Source organism: Nilaparvata lugens, chromosome 2, assembly GCF_014356525.2.
Source record: "Nilaparvata lugens isolate BPH chromosome 2, ASM1435652v1, whole genome shotgun sequence".
Taxonomy (NCBI): Eukaryota; Metazoa; Arthropoda; class Insecta; order Hemiptera; family Delphacidae; genus Nilaparvata; species Nilaparvata lugens.
The window spans coordinates 69,929,543-69,949,393 of NC_052505.1; the positions used below are offsets into that span (position 1 = coordinate 69,929,543).

The 19,851-nt window shown below is 36.7% G+C and overlaps 1 protein-coding gene across 2 annotated transcripts; it reads right to left on the reverse strand.

Moving 5' to 3' along the window:
- Positions 1-386: 386 nt before the first annotated feature.
- Positions 387-19,658, reverse strand: LOC111049307 (snurportin-1). 2 transcript variants are annotated; one of them, XM_022335345.2, is made up of 7 exons: positions 19,473-19,642; positions 17,670-17,837; positions 16,724-16,841; positions 15,189-15,332; positions 13,157-13,318; positions 1,963-2,373; positions 387-1,332 (listed from the first exon to the last, which is right to left on the reverse strand). In XM_022335345.2, the coding sequence occupies exons 2-7, from the start codon at positions 17,813-17,815 to the stop codon at positions 1,210-1,212; spliced, it is 1,104 nt and encodes a 367-aa protein (XP_022191037.2). In that variant the 5' UTR covers positions 17,816-17,837; positions 19,473-19,642; the 3' UTR covers positions 387-1,209. The 2 variants fall into 2 exon arrangements, with proteins under 2 accessions (XP_022191037.2, XP_039277511.1); XM_039421577.1 differs by lacking the exons at positions 387-1,332; positions 1,963-2,373 and adding exons at positions 5,651-6,595; positions 7,210-7,620 and having other exon boundaries at positions 19,473-19,658.
- Positions 19,659-19,851: the final 193 nt, after the last annotated feature.

A 19,851-nucleotide genomic window follows, 5' to 3' on the forward strand; every position in this document is an offset into this window, starting at 1 on the left:
AATTATGAGCAATTAGTAAGTGTAGATCTGAACAAAGTGGATTCTATGGAGTTGAGATAAAATCTTCAAGTTATTAGAACCTTGCTTGCTCTTTTTATTCATGAAGTAATCATGTTCACAAAAAATAAAGAGTTTAAAAGAAATTGCGACGCACTTGAGTGTAACACCTGATATACATATTCCTTACAGTACCATAGGACATACGAAATACATATATTCATTACACTCCCTATATTCCGACATGCTCATGAGTCTGAAATTTACGGATAAATTATCATCTGAGATTAAAGAATCTTATATTAAAGAATATGGATCAGTATGTTCCAGGATGTTGATCCTGTTAGTTTTTATATTCTTATATAATTATGTATATATTTTCTTGACTATTGTTTTAATCTTGATGATTTCTTATACTCACCAAGAGTCTCAAGGATAAAAATTCAAACAAAAAAATAAACAAACATTAAATGTAGCGGGTGATTGAAAAAGGACTTGACAACTTTGAAAATTCATATAAATCTTATTAAACAAGGTACACAGCTGGTTTTGGTGTGGGTTTAAAGGAAAACAATTGAAGTTTTTTCACCTCAAACAGAAGATGTTCTATGTGACTTCCGTTGGTTATCCTGCAGACATTGATAGTCGATTTCTTCCCAGACTCGCGCACTAGCATTTCAGGTGTAACTTGCTCAACAGCAGCGCAAGTCCTTGCTCTAAGTTCAGGTAGAATGGCTGGCAAGGGAGGTGCGTACACCATATCTTTTATGAAAAAATCCAGCGGTGTTAGGTGTGGGGAACGAGGGGACCATGCAATTGGCGCAATCCATTAATTACAGCCAATCCACTGATTTGGAAAGCGGTCATTGAGAAAATCCCGGACGTCAGTCAGATAGTGTGGTGGTGCGCCATCTTGCATAAAGAAAACATTTCGTTCTCGGTCATCCTCATCGATCTGTGATATCAAACATTTTTGCAACATAATAAGGTACACTATGCCGTTTTTCAAACCAAAACACACAGCTAGCACGCTCGGGTCCAGTGAAGGCAGCCATCTTTGACGTTTTCCTTTAAAACAACACCAAAACCAGCTCTGTATCTTGTTTAATAAGATTTATGTAAATTTTCAAAGTTGTAAAGTCCTTTTTGAATCACTGGGTATATTTCTTTTTTAATTTATGAATGAGATCCAGTAGATGACAAGAGATCTAATTAAGTGTCCATGCTCGGCTCAGGAATGTGAACGTCACTGATAGAATTGTCATCTATGCTTTCACAAGTGGAGTTCATTGCGGAAGAGAGGTCAGAGTCATTTTCTTTCTGCTCATCATCAAACTGTGAAATAACGCACAAACAGAAATTGTGATTAGAAAATAAAATTGAAATTGCTGCTACTTAAAATCCTCTTTCATTGTATTATTTTTATAGGTATCTACAAAATATCACGTTTCAATACAATCTACAAATAAACAGGTTTGATGAATGGTCGTGGATTTAAGTTGCATTAACTCACTTTATTTCACTATTTGGAAATTTTACTATTTATAAAATTTGGGAGCAGCGCAGTTTTGGGCTAGGCCTGTTGCTCTCGCCCAGTCATATCTATAGATTATGATTTAATTTCAAAATAACCTCTACTTTTTCTGTTGTGTTCTACAGTACCGTATATACAAGTTTAGACAATCGGTACGAAATTTTTAGCACTGAAAATTGATTAAAATATACAAATGGATGGAAGACGATGAAATATTGCATTTATTAAGAATATTTATTTGGGCCATCTACGTTGAATGCTAATCTACAATTAATTTAAGGTATGGACGCACTTATGCGTTTCATTCCAGGTTTAAATCTTTTTTCTCAGTTTGGAGCTGGATACTTCCCAGTAAATACGGGCCTAAGCATGAGCGCATAGTTTGGCATTAAGTAAACTACTTTCGAGCTGCTGGTACTGTGTCCTCATACCTTCATCAGTTTGTTTCTTCCTCTTCTTTTTTGTGGTGCCTTTTTTGTTGACTTTTGATTAAACAATTCTATGTAGTCGTTGACAGAAGCGCAACCGAGTGGCTTTCCTTGTAGATGTTGGTCAGATACAGGAACAGACAGGACTTGAGGCATCATGAACGGCTTGAGCCAGCCGACAAGCGGAGTCGAGCCAGCCGAGTAGAACACTTCCGGGTGATAGAAGAGCAGTCCGTCCAATTCGGGCTCATTGTTCTCGAACATTGGATGCCTGCTCATTATTTCCGTTAGAAGGCATTTGTCGCACTTTGACCATTCGATTGTTTTTATCGCACACTCGTTGCTTCCCATATGCAATCCTAATTGTGGATACTCAGGAAATTTCGATTTCAGCCAATAGAATCTGAAATCAGTCTGCAAAATAAAATAACAAAAGTTGCAATAATTATTCAAGTTTTAAAATTTGTGAAAATAACTGAAAATACTAAACTAACTAAATACTCATAATTTATGGAATTTTGACTTTTGAATGCTTGGGATGGATTAAAATTATCCCCAGATAATGAAAATCATGAAACGTAAACCAAACAAAAGTATCTGTGATATTTTACATATACATGCAAACTGATGTTAATACAGGCCCATATGCACGTTCATCGGTCGCATTTATTATATTGGGTTCCATTCCGGGTTTAAATTGAAAGCTGGTGTATCTCTGTTAAAACTGAGATGGTGCAAACGGGCCTCAGAGGCAATAGTAAACTCATATTGAATTCAAGTTCATATTTAAAATTTAATAAATTAATTCATAGTGATAATCATCATAATTTGAAACATTAACAAAAACTCAATAATGTGAAGTCACAGACTGCGACGCTTCCCGCTCTCAGGTGCAGCTTGAGAACGTCCTTGTCGAAGTCACAGACTGCGACGCTTCCTGCTCTCAGGTACAGCTTGAGAACGTCCTTGTTGAAGTCACAGACTGCAACGCTTCCCACTCTGAGGTGCAGCTTGAGAACGTCCTTGTTGAAGTCACAGACTGCAACGCTTCCTGCTCTCAGGTACAGCTTGAGAACGTCCTTGTTGAAGTCACAGACTGCAACGCTTCCTGCTCTCAGGTACAACTTGAGAACGTCCTTGTCGAAGTCACAGACTGCGACGCTTCCCACTCTCAGGTGCAGCTTGAGAACGTCCTTGTCGAAGTCACAGACTGCGACGCTTCCCGCTCTCAGGTACAGCTTGAGAACGTCCTCGTCGAAGTCACAGACTGCGACGCTTCCTGCTCTCAGGTGCAGCTTGAGAACGTCCTTGTTGAAGTCACAGACTGCAACGCTTCCTGCTCTCAGGTACAGCTTGAGAACTTCCTTGTCGAAGTCACAGACTGCGACGCTTCCCGCTCTCAGGTACAGCTTGAGAACGTCCTTGTCGAAGTCACAGACTGCAACGCTTCCTGCTCTCAGGTACAGCTTGAGAACGTCCTTGTTGAAGTCACAGACTGCAACGCTTCCTGCCCTCAGGTACAGCTTGAGAACGTCCTCGTCGAAGTCACAGACTGCGACGCTTCCTGCTCTCAGGTGCAGCTTGAGAACGTCCTTGTTGAAGTCACAGACTGCAACGCTTCCTGCTCTCAGGTACAGCTTGAGAACGTCCTTGTTGAAGTCACAGACTGCAACACTTCCTGCTCTCAGGTACAGCTTGAGAGCGTCCTCGCCGAAGTCCCCAAACTGCGGCATCCTCTCTCTTCCTTCCTCTTAATTTTTCCTACTCTGTATAGCGTGAGATCTCAGTTCCAGACTAGAGATCGTTCCCGTCGCGGTCCTCAGACCAGCGAGAGGTGTAGGAAACCTTGTGTAGAGCGGGATCTCAGTCACAGATTGGAGATCGACCCAGTCGCGGTCCTCAGACCAGCGAGAAGCTTAGGAGAATCCTTGTAAACCCTTCCCTATCCTCTCATAATAGTCGACATACTGACTATTAATTTAAAAGCGTTTCGGACGATTGAGAGTGATTCCCATACCCTTAAGGGCAGTTACAGATTGGCCCTTAATAACCGGCGCGCTGTCATCAGACTAGCGCGGAAATCCTGTTTAGCAGTTTCAGAATTGCTGAAAATCCTTTCGCAGCTGCAGGCTCGCGATTCAGAAATCCGACACCCGAAACCTCATCCTTTGAGCTTTAGTTATCATAAAATTGAAATAGATATACTACCTTTAGCTAGCAGGTTCAGCTTGCTGAGAACTATATCGCGATTCACAGATCGCGAGTTATTGAACAAAACCCCATTAGTTACAGGAAGGAACAATCCTATTAACGAATCTCCATTTCCCAAGCCCGATAAAATATTCCCTATACCTCAAACTCGGTATACCATATCCTATACCTTATACCTCTTACGCCTCTCCAATCATATTGATCTAATACCGGGTGCGCAGGTTCAGTCTGCACACCGACAGCCCGCAGTCTCAGATTGCGAAAACCGTAACAAAATCCTATATCATTCCTTGTTAAACTCCATCCCGAGTTCCTCCACCTACAACCTTTATTCCGGGCTTGCAGGTACAGCTTTGCTCGCCGTCAACTCGCAGTTGGTTCAGATTGCGTACTACCTTTACAAATATAATTATTGTGGGGATCTGATATCCGGATCCGTATCCTTGGTTAAGGTCACCTCAATTCTCCCTAACACCCAACCTGAATTCCAAGAGCCGAGGGCCGAGTCGGCCAACAACGGCACGGGCACACACTCTTCCCTTCAAATTAAATACCTCCCGCCAAAGACAGAGGGTAAAGAATCAGGACTAGGGGAGAAGTGTAGGTCCAGTATCTCCACCAGAAAGAAGCATGTTCTGACGTCAGACGAGAGTCGTCTGCAAACAATGTCTTTTAGATCTACGTAGGGACTGGAAAACACCTGCTTTCTGTGCAGTGTGGCGAAAACGTATTTTTCATAATTTGTATCTTTATTTTGTGTTTCCTATTTTTGCATTTTTCATTATAATTTATCTAATGACTCCAAATTGTCTTATATTTCTATTTGTTAGTCGTTTGAATAGACTCCCTCCCTTTAATCGATTGATTGAAGCAATATAGTTGGGAAAGATAGTATAATTTACATCTGATTGTTGTTGCCTTCCAATACATGGTTTTCATATTTGAAAAGTTTTTAATTTCATGTCTCCATTGAATAATTAGCTGTGGTATTTATAATAGTTGTTTATAAAAATCTCAAGGGGCGTACACTAATAATTATTATCGTAGCGCCTTGGCTATTTGTAAATTTAAAATTTTTATTTCTAATTTAACCAAATTATGAGCAATTAGTAAGTGTAGATCTGAACAAAGTGGATTCTATGGAGTTGAGATAAAATCTTCAAGTTATTAGAACCTTGCTTGCTCTTTTTATTCATGAAGTAATCATGTTCACAAAAAATAAAGAGTTTAAAAGAAATTGCGACGCACTTGAGTGTAACACCTGATATACATATTCCTTACAGTACCATAGGACATACGAAATACATATATTCATTACACTCCCTATATTCCGACATGCTCATGAGTCTGAAATTTACGGATAAATTATCATCTGAGATTAAAGAATCTTATATTAAAGAATATGGATCAGTATGTTCCAGGATGTTGATCCTGTTAGTTTTTATATTCTTATATAATTATGTATATATTTTCTTGACTATTGTTTTAATCTTGATGATTTCTTATACTCACCAAGAGTCTCAAGGATAAAAATTCAAACAAAAAAATAAACAAACATTAAATGTAGCGGGTGATTGAAAAAGGACTTGACAACTTTGAAAATTCATATAAATCTTATTAAACAAGGTACACAGCTGGTTTTGGTGTGGGTTTAAAGGAAAACAATTGAAGTTTTTTCACCTCAAACAGAAGATGTTCTATGTGACTTCCGTTGGTTATCCTGCAGACATTGATAGTCGATTTCTTCCCAGACTCGCGCACTAGCATTTCAGGTGTAACTTGCTCAACAGCAGCGCAAGTCCTTGCTCTAAGTTCAGGTAGAATGGCTGGCAAGGGAGGTGCGTACACCATATCTTTTATGAAAAAATCCAGCGGTGTTAGGTGTGGGGAACGAGGGGACCATGCAATTGGCGCAATCCATTAATTACAGCCAATCCACTGATTTGGAAAGCGGTCATTGAGAAAATCCCGGACGTCAGTCAGATAGTGTGGTGGTGCGCCATCTTGCATAAAGAAAACATTTCGTTCTCGGTCATCCTCATCGATCTGTGATATCAAACATTTTTGCAACATAATAAGGTACACTATGCCGTTTTTCAAACCAAAACACACAGCTAGCACGCTCGGGTCCAGTGAAGGCAGCCATCTTTGACGTTTTCCTTTAAAACAACACCAAAACCAGCTCTGTATCTTGTTAATAAGATTTATGTAAATTTTCAAAGTTGTAAAGTCCTTTTTGAATCACTGGGTATATTTCTTTTTTAATTTATGAATGAGATCCAGTAGATGACAAGAGATCTAATTAAGTGTCCATGCTCGGCTCAGGAATGTGAACGTCACTGATAGAATTGTCATCTATGCTTTCACAAGTGGAGTTCATTGCGGAAGAGAGGTCAGAGTCATTTTCTTTCTGCTCATCATCAAACTGTGAAATAACGCACAAACAGAAATTGTGATTAGAAAATAAAATTGAAATTGCTGCTACTTAAAATCCTCTTTCATTGTATTATTTTTATAGGTATCTACAAAATATCACGTTTCAATACAATCTACAAATAAACAGGTTTGATGAATGGTCGTGGATTTAAGTTGCATTTTACTATTTATAAAATTTGGGAGCAGCGCAGTTTTGGGCTAGGCCTGTTGCTCTCGCCCAGTCATATCTATAGATTATGATTTAATTTCAAAATAACCTCTACTTTTTCTGTTGTGTTCTACAGTACCGTATATACAAGTTTAGACAATCGGTACGAAATTTTTAGCACTGAAAATTGATTAAAAATATACAAATGGATGGAAGACGATGAAATATTGCATTTATTAAGAATATTTATTTGGGGCCATCTACGTTGAATGCTAATCTACAATTAATTTAAGGTATGGACGCACTTATGCGTTTCATTCCAGGTTTAAATCTTTTTTCTCAGCTTGGAGCTGGATACTTCCCAGTAAATACGGGCCTAAGCATGAGCGCATAGTTTGGCATTAAGTAAGCATTAAGTAAAATACTTTCGAGCTGCTGGTACTGTGTCCTCATACCTTCATCAGTTTGTTTCTTCCTCTTCTTTTTTGTGGTGCCTTTTTTGTTGACTTTTGATTAAACAATTCTATGTAGTCGTTGACAGAAGCGCAACCGAGTGGCTTTCCTTGTAGATGTTGGTCAGATACAGGAACAGACAGGACTTGAGGCATCATGAACGGCTTGAGCCAGCCGACAAGCGGAGTCGAGCCAGCCGAGTAGAACACTTCCGGGTGATAGAAGAGCAGTCCGTCCAATTCGGGCTCATTGTTCTCGAACATTGGATGCCTGCTCATTATTTCCGTTAGAAGGCATTTGTCGCACTTTGACCATTCGATTGTTTTTATCGCACACTCGTTGCTTCCCATATGCAATCCTAATTGTGGATACTCAGAAAATTTCGATTTCAGCCAATAGAATCTGAAATCAGTCTGCAAAATAAAATAACAAAAGTTGCAATAATTATTCAAGTTTTAAAATTTGTGAAAATAACTGAAAATACTAAACTAACTAAATACTCATAATTTATGGAATTTTGACTTTTGAATGCTTGGGATGGATTAAAATTATCCCCAGATAATGAAAATCATGAAACGTAAACCAAACAAAAGTATCTGTGATATTTTACATATACAAGCAAACTGATGTTAATACAGGCCCATATGCACGTTCATCGGTCGCATTTATTATATTGGGTTCCATTCCGGGTTTAAATTGAAAGCTGGTGTATCTCTGTTAAAACTGAGATGGTGCAAACGGGCCTCAGAGGCAATAGTAAACTCATATTGAATTCAAGTTCATATTTAAAATTTAATAAATTAATTCATAGTGATAATCATCATAATTTGAAACATTAACAAAAACTCAATAATGTGAATTGAGTAATAATAAACTAGCAGGTAACCCGTGCTTTGCACTCATGTCTAGGAAACATCAAAAACTAAAATAATTATTTCTTATTTTGTCAATATTACGTAAATTAGAGAGAACTCTGTTTGGCTGGGCTTTTATAGTTTAGTAAACTTTGAATCACAAATTAAATAAATTTGTTTCAAATATAAAATTAGAATTGATTAATGTCAATAAAATGAGTCTAAGCTATATTCATCCTCAGAAAAGTTAGAATCTTTATGTCAAATTTCAATTTAATTAGTTCATTAATAATTCGTCATTCGTATTTATCTCCTATGCAGTACATATATAAGCCAATTCCTTTCTTTACTAACAAGACAACATTATTATGTGACCTCGCTGGTGCAGGTCTGAATTCAGGCTGCACCTGAATTAATGCTCTGACTGTTTATATGCTCTGACAGCCAGGACTTCTGAATGTCCTGAAATCAACAAGATCATCCAAATCAACATAAGGCAGCAGGGGCAGCTCAAGGGTCTATCCTGGGGCCTGATCTTTGAAATGTGGCTTACAACAGTCTTCTACAAGAAGTGATGCCCAATGGTGCAACATTAATTGCCTATGCAATGTTGTTGCAGCTGTCATCTCAGGTTGGACACTGGAAATGGCCCAGTTAACTTTGAACCAGGTTATGAGGAGAGTGAGTAGGTGGATGACAGACCATGGACTTAAATCGGCCATGTCAAAAACCGAAATACTCTTGCTATGCTAACCAGTAGAAGAGTACCCACACTGATCTCAATGACCATAAGTGTAAACACATCCCACGGCAAAGTACTTGGGTTTGACCTTGGACACAAGACTTACTTCCTGGCCACACATTCAAAGAGTATGTGAGAAAGCAGTAAATGTCACTCAGGCTTCAAGTGCATTAAGAAGGACAAATACATTTGATAATGACAATAATTTAATAAAGACATTTGTTATTTTTTTCAATGAAAAATGTGAGTGACCCTGATCCAAGTAGGAGAAGGCTTTTGATACCAACTGCCCAAGGAGCACTGCTGTGTGGAGCAGAGGCTGTAAGAGTGAAGAAATATTATAGGGCTCGACTGGTTTCCATCCAGAGGAGGGGTGCACTAAGGCAAGGCGCACAGCAGTTAGTCAAGTCAAGACAAGATATGATCAGACACGTTTAGTCACAATACTTCACATTGTTGCTTATGACGCAACTCACACTGATCAGTCATTGCAATTAGCAGTGGTGCCTACAGGGGGGGGGGACATGACGCCAACGGCGTCATAGAAATTTTGGGGGGGGGATTAATTTTAACCTAGAGGACCGTTCTCTCTAATAATTTTTATTTCATTCATTCTTTTATTTTTTATTTATATATTCATTACTGCTTTGTATTTCCCAACGATGTAAATGATGAGTTCCTTCTGAAATAAACTACTTATAATCAGTGTAAGCGCCAGCTTACTGGTTTTTGGAAAACGTATCGAGAATTTCAATTTGAGGATTTTCCCGCACTTTGATTAGCTGGCAGGCTTTCAACCTGTCAATCAATCGGCAATATCGTCAATATGGATCAACTAATTGATCGACATCAAACAGTCAGATCGAATATTCGGGAGTGTATCGTTTCAGTACATGCGCATAAACGCGAGAACATTCATCTACAAGAACATCTAGTGTTATCCTCGCCAGGAAAAATACTATTTGAACTAGAGCATCCTTGCAAGCAGCAAGCAGTCTCCTCACCTTCCAGCACCGGGTCCAAGAGGGATACTAACCAGAAGCTCGGCTACAGTGAGAATAACTCCAGTTCCAGTTGGGAAAATAAGGTACCAGTAAACCGGGGTGACTTTGTCCCAATTTTGGGGAGTTTAAATTTTTAACAGCTTGCAATCAATACTTCAATGAATGTCTTGCAATATTTTTTATTGCATTAAGAGTATTTTTCATTTTAAAAAGTTAGTATTTTTCTCAACTTTAACAAAGATATATTCTTTTGAAAATAAGAGACAATGTCAACGAGGGGTTGGGGTGACTTTGTCTCTCTTTGAAAAATATATGGAAAAAAGTTCATTTTCAAGAGTTAGACAAAGTAAAATCAACTGTTCTTTAAAATGAACAATGACATAAAAACGAATGAAATCCACTTCAAAAAATTACAAATTATTTATTGAAAAATATTTCAGTCTCTGCTGCCTAAAAATCTTATGGCATGATGGCTTCAACTGCAGAATCAGCAAAAAATGAATATTGAGAACGTATCAATTTCAAGCAAGGTGAATATTTTGTTTCATTAGGTAGAATTCATTATCTTTATTGTATTTTGAATTGTATTTGCATCATATCCTGCATAATAACACAATTTTTATACTGGGACAAAGTAACTCCAAATTTAACCTAAAAATGACCTTGTATTTAACTAGTAACAGATCCCTAACCAGTTCAACTATGGATATACCAATAATTGAAATATAATAAAAAAGCAAACATAATGTACTCGCCGATATCATAAGTCTCTTAGAAATAAGATTTCTAATACAAAGTTTTCCGACAACAAAATCACAAGATGAAGCAAGCAGTTAGGTTTTATGTTGATAATTCAACTAATATATCGAGATTCGACAAGATATCGATTGTAGAACCTCGATAATGATCAGGGCTAAGGGTATCAATGTTGAACATCGATTTCGTATAACAGAGATCGGAGATAAACTGATTTGAATATTTTTCCGCGAGGTGGGACAAAGACACCCCGGTCGACGGTACGTACTTGAAGCTACAATATTTCGTATTGAGGACTCCTAAAGTTGTAGTTTGTGAGGCGTACAACCCCAACATTCAGCTTACTTGTTATTCAATAGTCCCACATCCCACTCTCACTTGTTTAACAGGAAGACCCAAAAATAAGGGGGGATCTTTAGTTCATTCGGGGGGGATTGGCGTCATAGACGTTTGCGGGGATAGGCACCCCTGGCCTATCCCCAAGAAATGTTTGCAAGAAATGTTTTTGGAGAGGTGAGCTTTGAGGTGACCCAGTTCCTCACTGGTCATGGCCATTTCAGGTCATACTTGTTTGCTTCATAAGCAACTATGTGAAGTATTGTGACTGAACGTGTCTGATCATGTTTTGTCTTTTCTTGACTAACTGGTGTGCACCTGGCCTTAAATTGCTTGTGTACACCGCACAGTATCTGAAGATGCAGTTCTTGTTGTGTCTAGGGTCATCCCTATTGACCTATTGGCTCGGGAGCGGAAATCTATGTGTGAGTACAGTGCGGGGGTTGGAAGAGCTGAGGCATGCTGGCACGGCAACAAAGCTGGGGCAACTGGCAGATGGACTGCAGTGCTAATTAGAGATGTAAGAGCATGACGGAGCGACAGTATGGAGAGGTGAGCTTTGAGGTGACCCAGTTCCTGACTGGTCATGGCCATTTCAGGTCATACTTGTTTGTTATGGGCAAGGTTTCATCCCATAAATGTTCTCTATGTGGGGCTGAGCGGTCTGCACTTCCTGGAGGAGCGACCAGAGTTAGCAAACAGGCTTGATGAGTTGACAGCAGATAGTATTGAAGGTAAGATGCTGTCTTCAGTAGAGCAATGGGGAATTGTTGCGTCATACGTTTTGCGGCAAAAAAGCAGCTTGGTTGCCTCATGGATCTCGAGTAGGTTTGCAAGGGTGGAATAAGTGGGTAAGGTGTTCTGTTATCACCGTCTTCTAGGTTAGATAGATGTGATTCAAGTTATTCCAGTAAATCTGATGCAATATTTTTTATCGATTCTTGTTAATAATAATCAACTCTATCTCAAATATATTTTATTCGCCAAGAATAAAATCTCCTTATGATTTGATAAATTTTTATAATTCAGTTTAAATTTATTCACAAAGCACAAAAATACAATAATTATGATAAAATAGTTACAATAAATAATAAAAACAATTCTAAAATGATATGGTGTGATTGAAAAACCGGTCTGCCTGACAGACAATAATAGCAAACCAGTGTTAATCGGTCAGTTGCTGACTTTATAACATGAATATAAATATAGTTGAAATACTGTTGTCATTCAACCAGTTGAAACTAGAATCAATAGTCCGGGCGCAAATGTCATTCCATGGTCATTTTTGGATAACAGCCGTGGAAGATGTCTCAATTTCTTCGTTAGATCTAGCATAGTAAGGGTCATGATGATGATAAGTCGAAATCACAGGCCGCCACCACCAGTCGAAATCACCTCGGGAAAACAAGATGGCCGCCAAAATTTTCAGTGTTTTGCTATATCACTTGCATTTCAATAACTGTTCAAGATGTTCTACAGTTTTTCTAGACTAAAATATTTTAAAACTCTTCCACTACAATCTTATTTATAAAATTTTCCTCTAAAACCTAAAACGCATATATTTTTAGTTATAACCTTCAAAAGCAGCAAAAAACTGTTTTTAATATTTCATTCTATTATAACTTGTTTTGTGCAAGAGATACAGAGAAGTATCAAATCTATGTAATTTAGAGAGTTTTTTCAACTTTGGAACGATATATCTTAATGCGCTTACGTCAAAAAATGAGTTCTCCAGCGTCCTCCAAAGAAAACCCTGCATGGTTTCTGGTGCGTTTTCCATACGCATGAGGTAACAAGCTGGAACTATAACATCGATTTTTTCATGACTACTTCAAGATAGAGACCTGCAAATGGTCTCAATCTCTTCGTTACAACAAGCCGAATAAGAATATTGATGATGGAAACAACGAAAATATTCGACATCATTGAAAAATTCAAGATGGCGGTCATTATTGACGGACATTTTTATATCGCTTGCTTTTCAGTTATTGTGAGAGATATCGGATTGGTTTTATAACCAAAGTGTTTAGAATTAACTAAACTATGATGTTCAAGAGAATCGTCTCATTTCGACCACTCTTTTCATTATTTATTCAACTTCAAAAACTCGGAGCATACATTTTTTGGGGACAATATTTCAATTTCCGCCCTGTATGTCTACTGCGAATACATTTACAGGGCTTTTACCCAAAAATGACCACGGAGTGCCTCATTCACGACATTTGCGCCCGGACTACAATGATAATTATTGAAATACCTGACAATTTCGCAAACAATGGCTGTTCCACTGCAGCACGTCCAGTACATAGAAAGTACTTGTCTTGTTGCAGAAAATACAATCGAGGATTGTATTTCGAGGTAACTGAGACTTGAAGGTAGTGATCGGTGAGCCGTATTTGTTGTAGGCTGTTGCACAATTCTACAATGCAAAATAAATGCCAATAAGAAAGTTGAACTAAAAATAAGTGGAGATAGACATTAATCCTGTGAATTAGGTTAAAAATAAGATTTGAGAAAATAGTGAACAACTTCATAAAAACTATTTGAAGTGCCATACACACGGCGAGATTGCAAGGAAATTAGTAAGGTAATGTGCGTTTCTGACTAATTTTTATTAGGTCGAATCAAGGTTTGGACTTGCAACTTCAAACACAAGGCTAGTCCTACTTATCTGTAATTTCGATGGATGTTATTCAATGTTGGTAGAGTGGGGTGGTAAGAAATCAGTAGTGCTGTATTATCAGCTAAAGAGGAGAAGACGAATATCTAGATAGTTTTTGGTACACCTCAAATGCTTCTTATTAAATTTTCGGCATGTTGGAGGATGTTGTCTGTTGCCTCAAAAAATATTTCAGACACAATATTCGTGGTATTCTGAAGAATGAATGAGGAAAGCTATCTGAAACTAACATATGAACATAAACTAGTATTAATTCAATTTTGTTTATTTCATTTCAACATGAGAATAGCTTTAAATAGTTTAATCATGTTGTGGTGAATTATTAAAACATATAAAAAAGGATACTTCTATCTGGAACTGCTGACTAAACACATAACATTTTTAAAAGTAAGACATTTTCCACTTCGCTGATTATGGTCAATCATCTCGAAACGTGTTATCGAATGGACACGTCAAACTGTAGGTCCCAGCTGATATATAAGTCATGAGGCATATTTGGCTATTAGGCCATGAGGCCTATTAGCGGCTTAAATTCAGGCGAGGTAGAACTTCCGCCAGGGACTCTCCATCAATAAGCCATACGAATATTATTATTATTATCTGGAAACTCAAATTGATGCAAACTGATTTGTGTCATCAAAAAGTCCGCAAATAGTCCCAATTAAGAGGGTTGAGGTCTCCTTCTTCTTTATAACTTGTTTGATTTTCAAATTTCTAAAAAGTTGCAATGACAAAATTTTACGTTTAGTGGAATTTTCGGTTCTGAATTATAAACATTTATTAGTATTTGTTTTTTATTTGAATTTATTACGTCTATCGGGCTTTGTTACTTTTGGACTTCGATTAAAAATACGAATGAGGAGGTGACATTGAAAAGTGAAAATTTCAACTGTTTGAAGTTTAGCTTAATATCTCCGATATGTGTTTTGTTTACTTATGTGAAAGGAAAAGTTACATTGAGTAATATGGCGAGGCGAATCGTCCGAAAGGATCTCTCTGTCAATAAAAACCATAAACCATAAGCATGATAATAATAAGAACATTCCTCGAATGGTATCTTTCCATTGATTTAAGATTCATCAAATTAATTGTTGATCGTGAAATAAATGCATTTTATGGGAATTAAAAATATCGTAAATGAGATTTGTATATATTGATAACCCACTATATAATGTACAAGTACTATTCCATGACATTGTGATACGTCCTATGAATACAATAAACTTGAAGTAATTCTTACATTAGAAAATATAGCAATTCCTGTAGTCGGTCGCAAAGTTAACAAATTTCGTAATGCGCCTTCAAACTGGTTTTGCCGGCCGTCTGGTCTAGTAGTAAGGAGCATTACAAACTTCGGTCTGCCAGCACCGCCTGGATCGTGGCGTGGGTTCGAATCATGCCGATGGCATGGAGGTTTGATCATTTCATCAATTCACTAACGTTTTTTCCATTACGCTCAAGCAAAATGCTCATGTGGACATTATCCACAATAAAAAACTAATTCTTCAAAAAACTTTAAATCAGAGGGACCAACAGAGTCGATGTGTTCAGCAGAGAAATTCAATCACACTCGCACTATCGGAATCATCAATAAAAAGTTTATACAAACCAATCTTGAAACAAGAAGAGTTCTTTGGCCTTTAGGACAAGGGACCATAATCCATTCAGGAAAATTGTCTGGAATTTCCAAAAACCATTCGGATAACATTAATGTATTTTTGTACCGATGGGTCTGTTTGAACCAGTCTTCTCTCTGAAAAAAGAATATCAACTGTAAAACGGTGATCTGTTTTACAAAGAGCACATTTCCTCAACAAAAATTATTTTGAAATTATTACAGCATCAGTCTTGAATGAAGCTTTTATTGGTATAGAATAAATCTTCCAAGATACTGTTTAAGGAATGACATACATACTTTTTCAGTATGGCAATTTAAATAAATCTATTCCAGTTTTAAAAAATAGCTCAAGCAATTTAAATAAATCTATTCCAGTTTTAAAAAATAGCTCAATTCGGGCTATTTCTCAAAATGGAATAAATTTTCTTAGAATTCATATTCTGAGAAATCGATTATATCGTAATAATATTAATATTGATCCATACAACCCACGTAGCTTACAAATATTCTATCATACCTTATCGCCCAAACATTTCTATCTTTTCAAAATTGTAATACTCCACAAAGAAAATTTATACTATAGACTCCTTGCTCCTCCCTCACCCTACAATTTAAGATCTTCGTCAATATATATGTAGTACCCAGATTCAATAATATTTATGGTAGAAGATCCCTACTTATTTAAAAGACTACCTCCAAATATTCGTGATTACTCTAAGAAGGATGTAATGTTGTATCTCAATAATAACAGCACAATCAATTTATAAAACTAATAATATTACAAACGTACACATAATTTAAGAAACGTCAAGTTAAAAAAATGACAGCATATGCTTACATTATTAGAATTATTCAATTTTTGCTGGCTGAAGTTTTAAAATTTTCCTTTTATTGTCACTGCCAACTGCCTCAACGATAAAAATGTACTTTTACTTGTGTAAAACGATTTTTCCCTTTTCCTTATTATTTCATTCCTTTTTAATAAATTTTCATTTCTCCCTTTTTTTATTAATTCTGTATCAAAATCTGATGTATATTTCTTATTCTATTTTTGCATTTTGTATTAGTTTTCTTTCATTTTTTACTTAAAATCTTTGAAGTGTAATATTTATTTTGTATAAGTTTATTTATCTTTTGTAACTCATTTTTTCGCCCGCCGAAAAACCTTTTGGTTTTGCAGGACCCTCAACTGTTACTATTGTGAATAACAAATTTGATTTGCTTTTTTTTATTTGATTTGATTAAAACTTGGATGATGCAGCCTCAAAAATGCATGGATTATTTGCTACCAATTTTGAATTGACTCAACCCAAAGTTTCACACCTTAGGCACTCATATCTCAACATTAAAAATGATGAGAGAATTTGTACCATTATTTGTTCAGTATCCAAATCACAATTTTTGAAAAAATTAATCAGTAAAAAGTTTCTAAAAACCCGATCTACAACATTATATAATAAGAATTCTCTGCAATAATCTGAAATTGAGAGTTAGGTTCTAACAGATAATTCTTAAATGTGACATACCTCACTTTTTCGCTGCTCGATGAAATCAATTTCTTGTTTCCAAACATCAGAGATTTTTCTTTTCAAATGAGAAATTTCTTCCAATTCTCTATTTTCATTGAGTAGCTTTTGCCTTTTCCTAGAGAAATGAAGCATATCATCAACTATAACTCAAGATTTCAAGATCGGATGGAAGATAACATAAAATAACAATGGTAGAAGCAAGTACCAATCATATTAAAGTTTGGGATGCTGTGGATAAAACTAGATAAATCTGTTGGTTAAAAAACCCCTTTAGTAATTTGGATTCAGCTTATTTCGTTTCTTATAAAATGTAAGTTCAGTTTATTTTTCATAGTACCCTTCAATTTATTGGCAGTGCAGATCGGTTCAGTGAGGAGTTGAAGATGTGAGCCAATGGCTTCACCTTTATGACTCCTTCCTAAAAGAATTTCAGCAGTGTTTTAAAAGTTCTATTCAATTCTTGATAAGTAACATTGCTGAATAATAAAAAATTCGGATACTAATGCCGGTTTCAGATTCTGATGCACTACAGGTTTCCATGCACTGAGTTTTGAGGTGATGTAAAGATTATAATGGAGGTTTTACTAAGTTGAAATGGGTTAACAATGGAAATGTGAGTATCTGATAATAATTTATCATATTCTTATGATCACCAATATTATTGTACTCCTAAAAATGAGTAGTCCGGGTCCTGTAGCTTTGCCTAGTGGCGGAGAGTCACTACCCGTTCAAAAACATCGAACATCTATCTGTAAGGACCTTCCTCCATCTAGGGATCTATGTACTCTGGAGCGTATGTTTTTTTAAAAGTAGGAATATCAGCCCGCGAACCATACCTTGCCTGTATGCAGTTTCAATATCACGGTGGCAAAGCTACGGGACGTGTATTATAGGTTATTATTTTAGCACATACACTAGAGGAAAATTAATATTAAGTACTTACTCTTTCTGCAATGCCAACAAACTTTTCCTTCTCTCTTCCTGGCTTAGCTTTGGATTCGGACGACTCTTGTAAAGTTGTTTATGCTCATCTAATGTTTCTTTATCATCTGATTTTAAAGAAGAGAAACTTCTCTCTATCTCCTCCATTCCTGTTGTCGATTGGTATGAACTATAAAGATATAATATAAATAGCATATGTCATTTAAAGGACAAATCAACTTATGAAATCTGGTCTACCAAGTGAATCGTCTTTGATAAGTGCATATTTCTAAATTGAAAATCCATTTATCTATTCATCAATCTATTTCACCAGTGCGCGGGTAAAGAAGGTACAAAAATAAAATTTTCCTACAGTTACCTTGAAAAGTGACCAATCCTGCACTGATCAGAGCACAAAGAATCACTTTTCCGCACTAGTGCACAAAGTGCTACTTTGCGTAGGCCTACTCCAGATTTGCAGCATGTCAATGCAAAATAGTTAGTAGGTTATATAGAGGATCAGTGCGCAAAAACCGGAATTAAGTTGGCAAAACTGACTGTGGTAAACATTTCAATGCTTACATCTGATAAAACCCTTATCAAGCGTCCTATCATCTGAGTTGTTAATGGTTCAGTCACTGGACTGGTAAATGAAATGATGAAAAGGTGCATTCTGGATACCGAAAAATTTGTTGGTTATGAAATCGAAAGTAATTTTGCCCGCAGAGTACCCGCATTCACAAAAAACTGACTTTCAACTTATCATAATATTCTAATTAGAGCCTACACTATGGAATACCACAAGGAACGGTTCTGAGTCCATTGTTGTTCATATTGCTCAAGAGCGACTCCAGAAGCAGTAAGGCCACAGTACTCTTAACAGATGACACTACCTTGATTTTTTGTAACGTCCATCTTGGATCAGGCATGAGAAGGGTCTGTCTTTTAAGGAGGTTAAGTTGTAGTTTCTAGCTAACAAACTGAAGCTTAATGAGGATGTTATGCTATTTGTTATGTTTCGAAGAATCCAAAGAATCAAAGAACCTCACACGTCAATCAAAGCTTATTGTGTGCTCCAAGTACGTTAGTTGTGCAAACCAATACCTGTGTCCTTTACAAGGAACCCGTCAATGAGGATAAAAAAGTATCTTAGTTTTCTCATTATTGAAAAAAGAATAACATTATCAGAAACAGTCGATTCAGAACGGACAAGAGATTAGGTTAGTGTCACAATATGCACAAATTCTGCAAGAAAATGTTACGAGCTATAAACCTTCTTGAAAAAATTATCAAGTTGATCAAAACACCCTCATCATGACCTACCACTTGGCTTTTCAGAGCTATGTAATATGAGACTGTGATTACATTGAATACACGTATAGTACTTGCAATTGGGTTCATGCATAACCAAATGCGCAAAAGAGAAACAAAATCTGGAGTCACAGGAAAACTTTGTGACTTGCCGCCAGCAAGTGTGAGTGTTCTTATGCAAATACGTGCATCCAATGTGATCACCCTAAGGACTACTATTGCGGCCGTCCAAGATGTGCTGCGTCAACAGAAACAATTTCTCAGGCCCAGTTTGGTAACCCAACGTAGAGCAATGAAGGCTAGCGATGGTCGACACTGGTCTTTATTGAACCAACTGAGCTTGGGCCAATTGTTTAGCAGCTTCAAAAACGTGTTATGTATTTGAATAAAAAAATTGTCATGCCACTCAGCTACAAATAACACAAAGCAGGAACCTAAAACAGCTACAACAGGTGTTACAGTACTCAAAGTACTACACAACTGTGTAAACTCATACAAAGGCTTTTTTACTTACTTGTGGAATGAATTGTATATATTTCGGGGATCTAGTTAGTAGATACAGGTCATGTTTGTAAAACGAAAACAATCAACAATAAATGAATAAATATTTATTATTTTTGTACAATACCAGTTTTTTAAACAAGAAAATATTAATGCCATCTAGATCTAGTACTGATGAATAATGTCACTGCCATAGAGTTATGTGGTGAAGCCACATTCAAAATAAATACGAATTTTCAACGGAGTTATGTGAAAATATTTATAAAGTTTCATAATATCTATACTGAATATTTTAAAATCTCAGCTACTAAAAAATAGAAACCTTTCTTCATCTGATTTTCCAATTAAACTAATCTTTCAATATCAGCTGACTTTTCAAGAAAACATCAATC

Coding starts and splice junctions, on each gene's coding strand:
- LOC111049307 (XM_022335345.2), bottom strand. CDS start 17,815: ATGGAGGAGATAGAGAGAAGTTTCTCTTCTTTAAAATCAGATGATAAA. Junction 16,842..17,669: donor TTGTTGGCATTGCAGAAAGA/GTAAGTACTTAA, acceptor TCATTTCTCTAG/GAAAAGGCAAAAGCTACTCA. Junction 2,374..13,156: donor ATTGTTTGCGAAATTGTCAG/GTATTTCAATAA, acceptor TTTATTTTGCAG/ACTGATTTCAGATTCTATTG.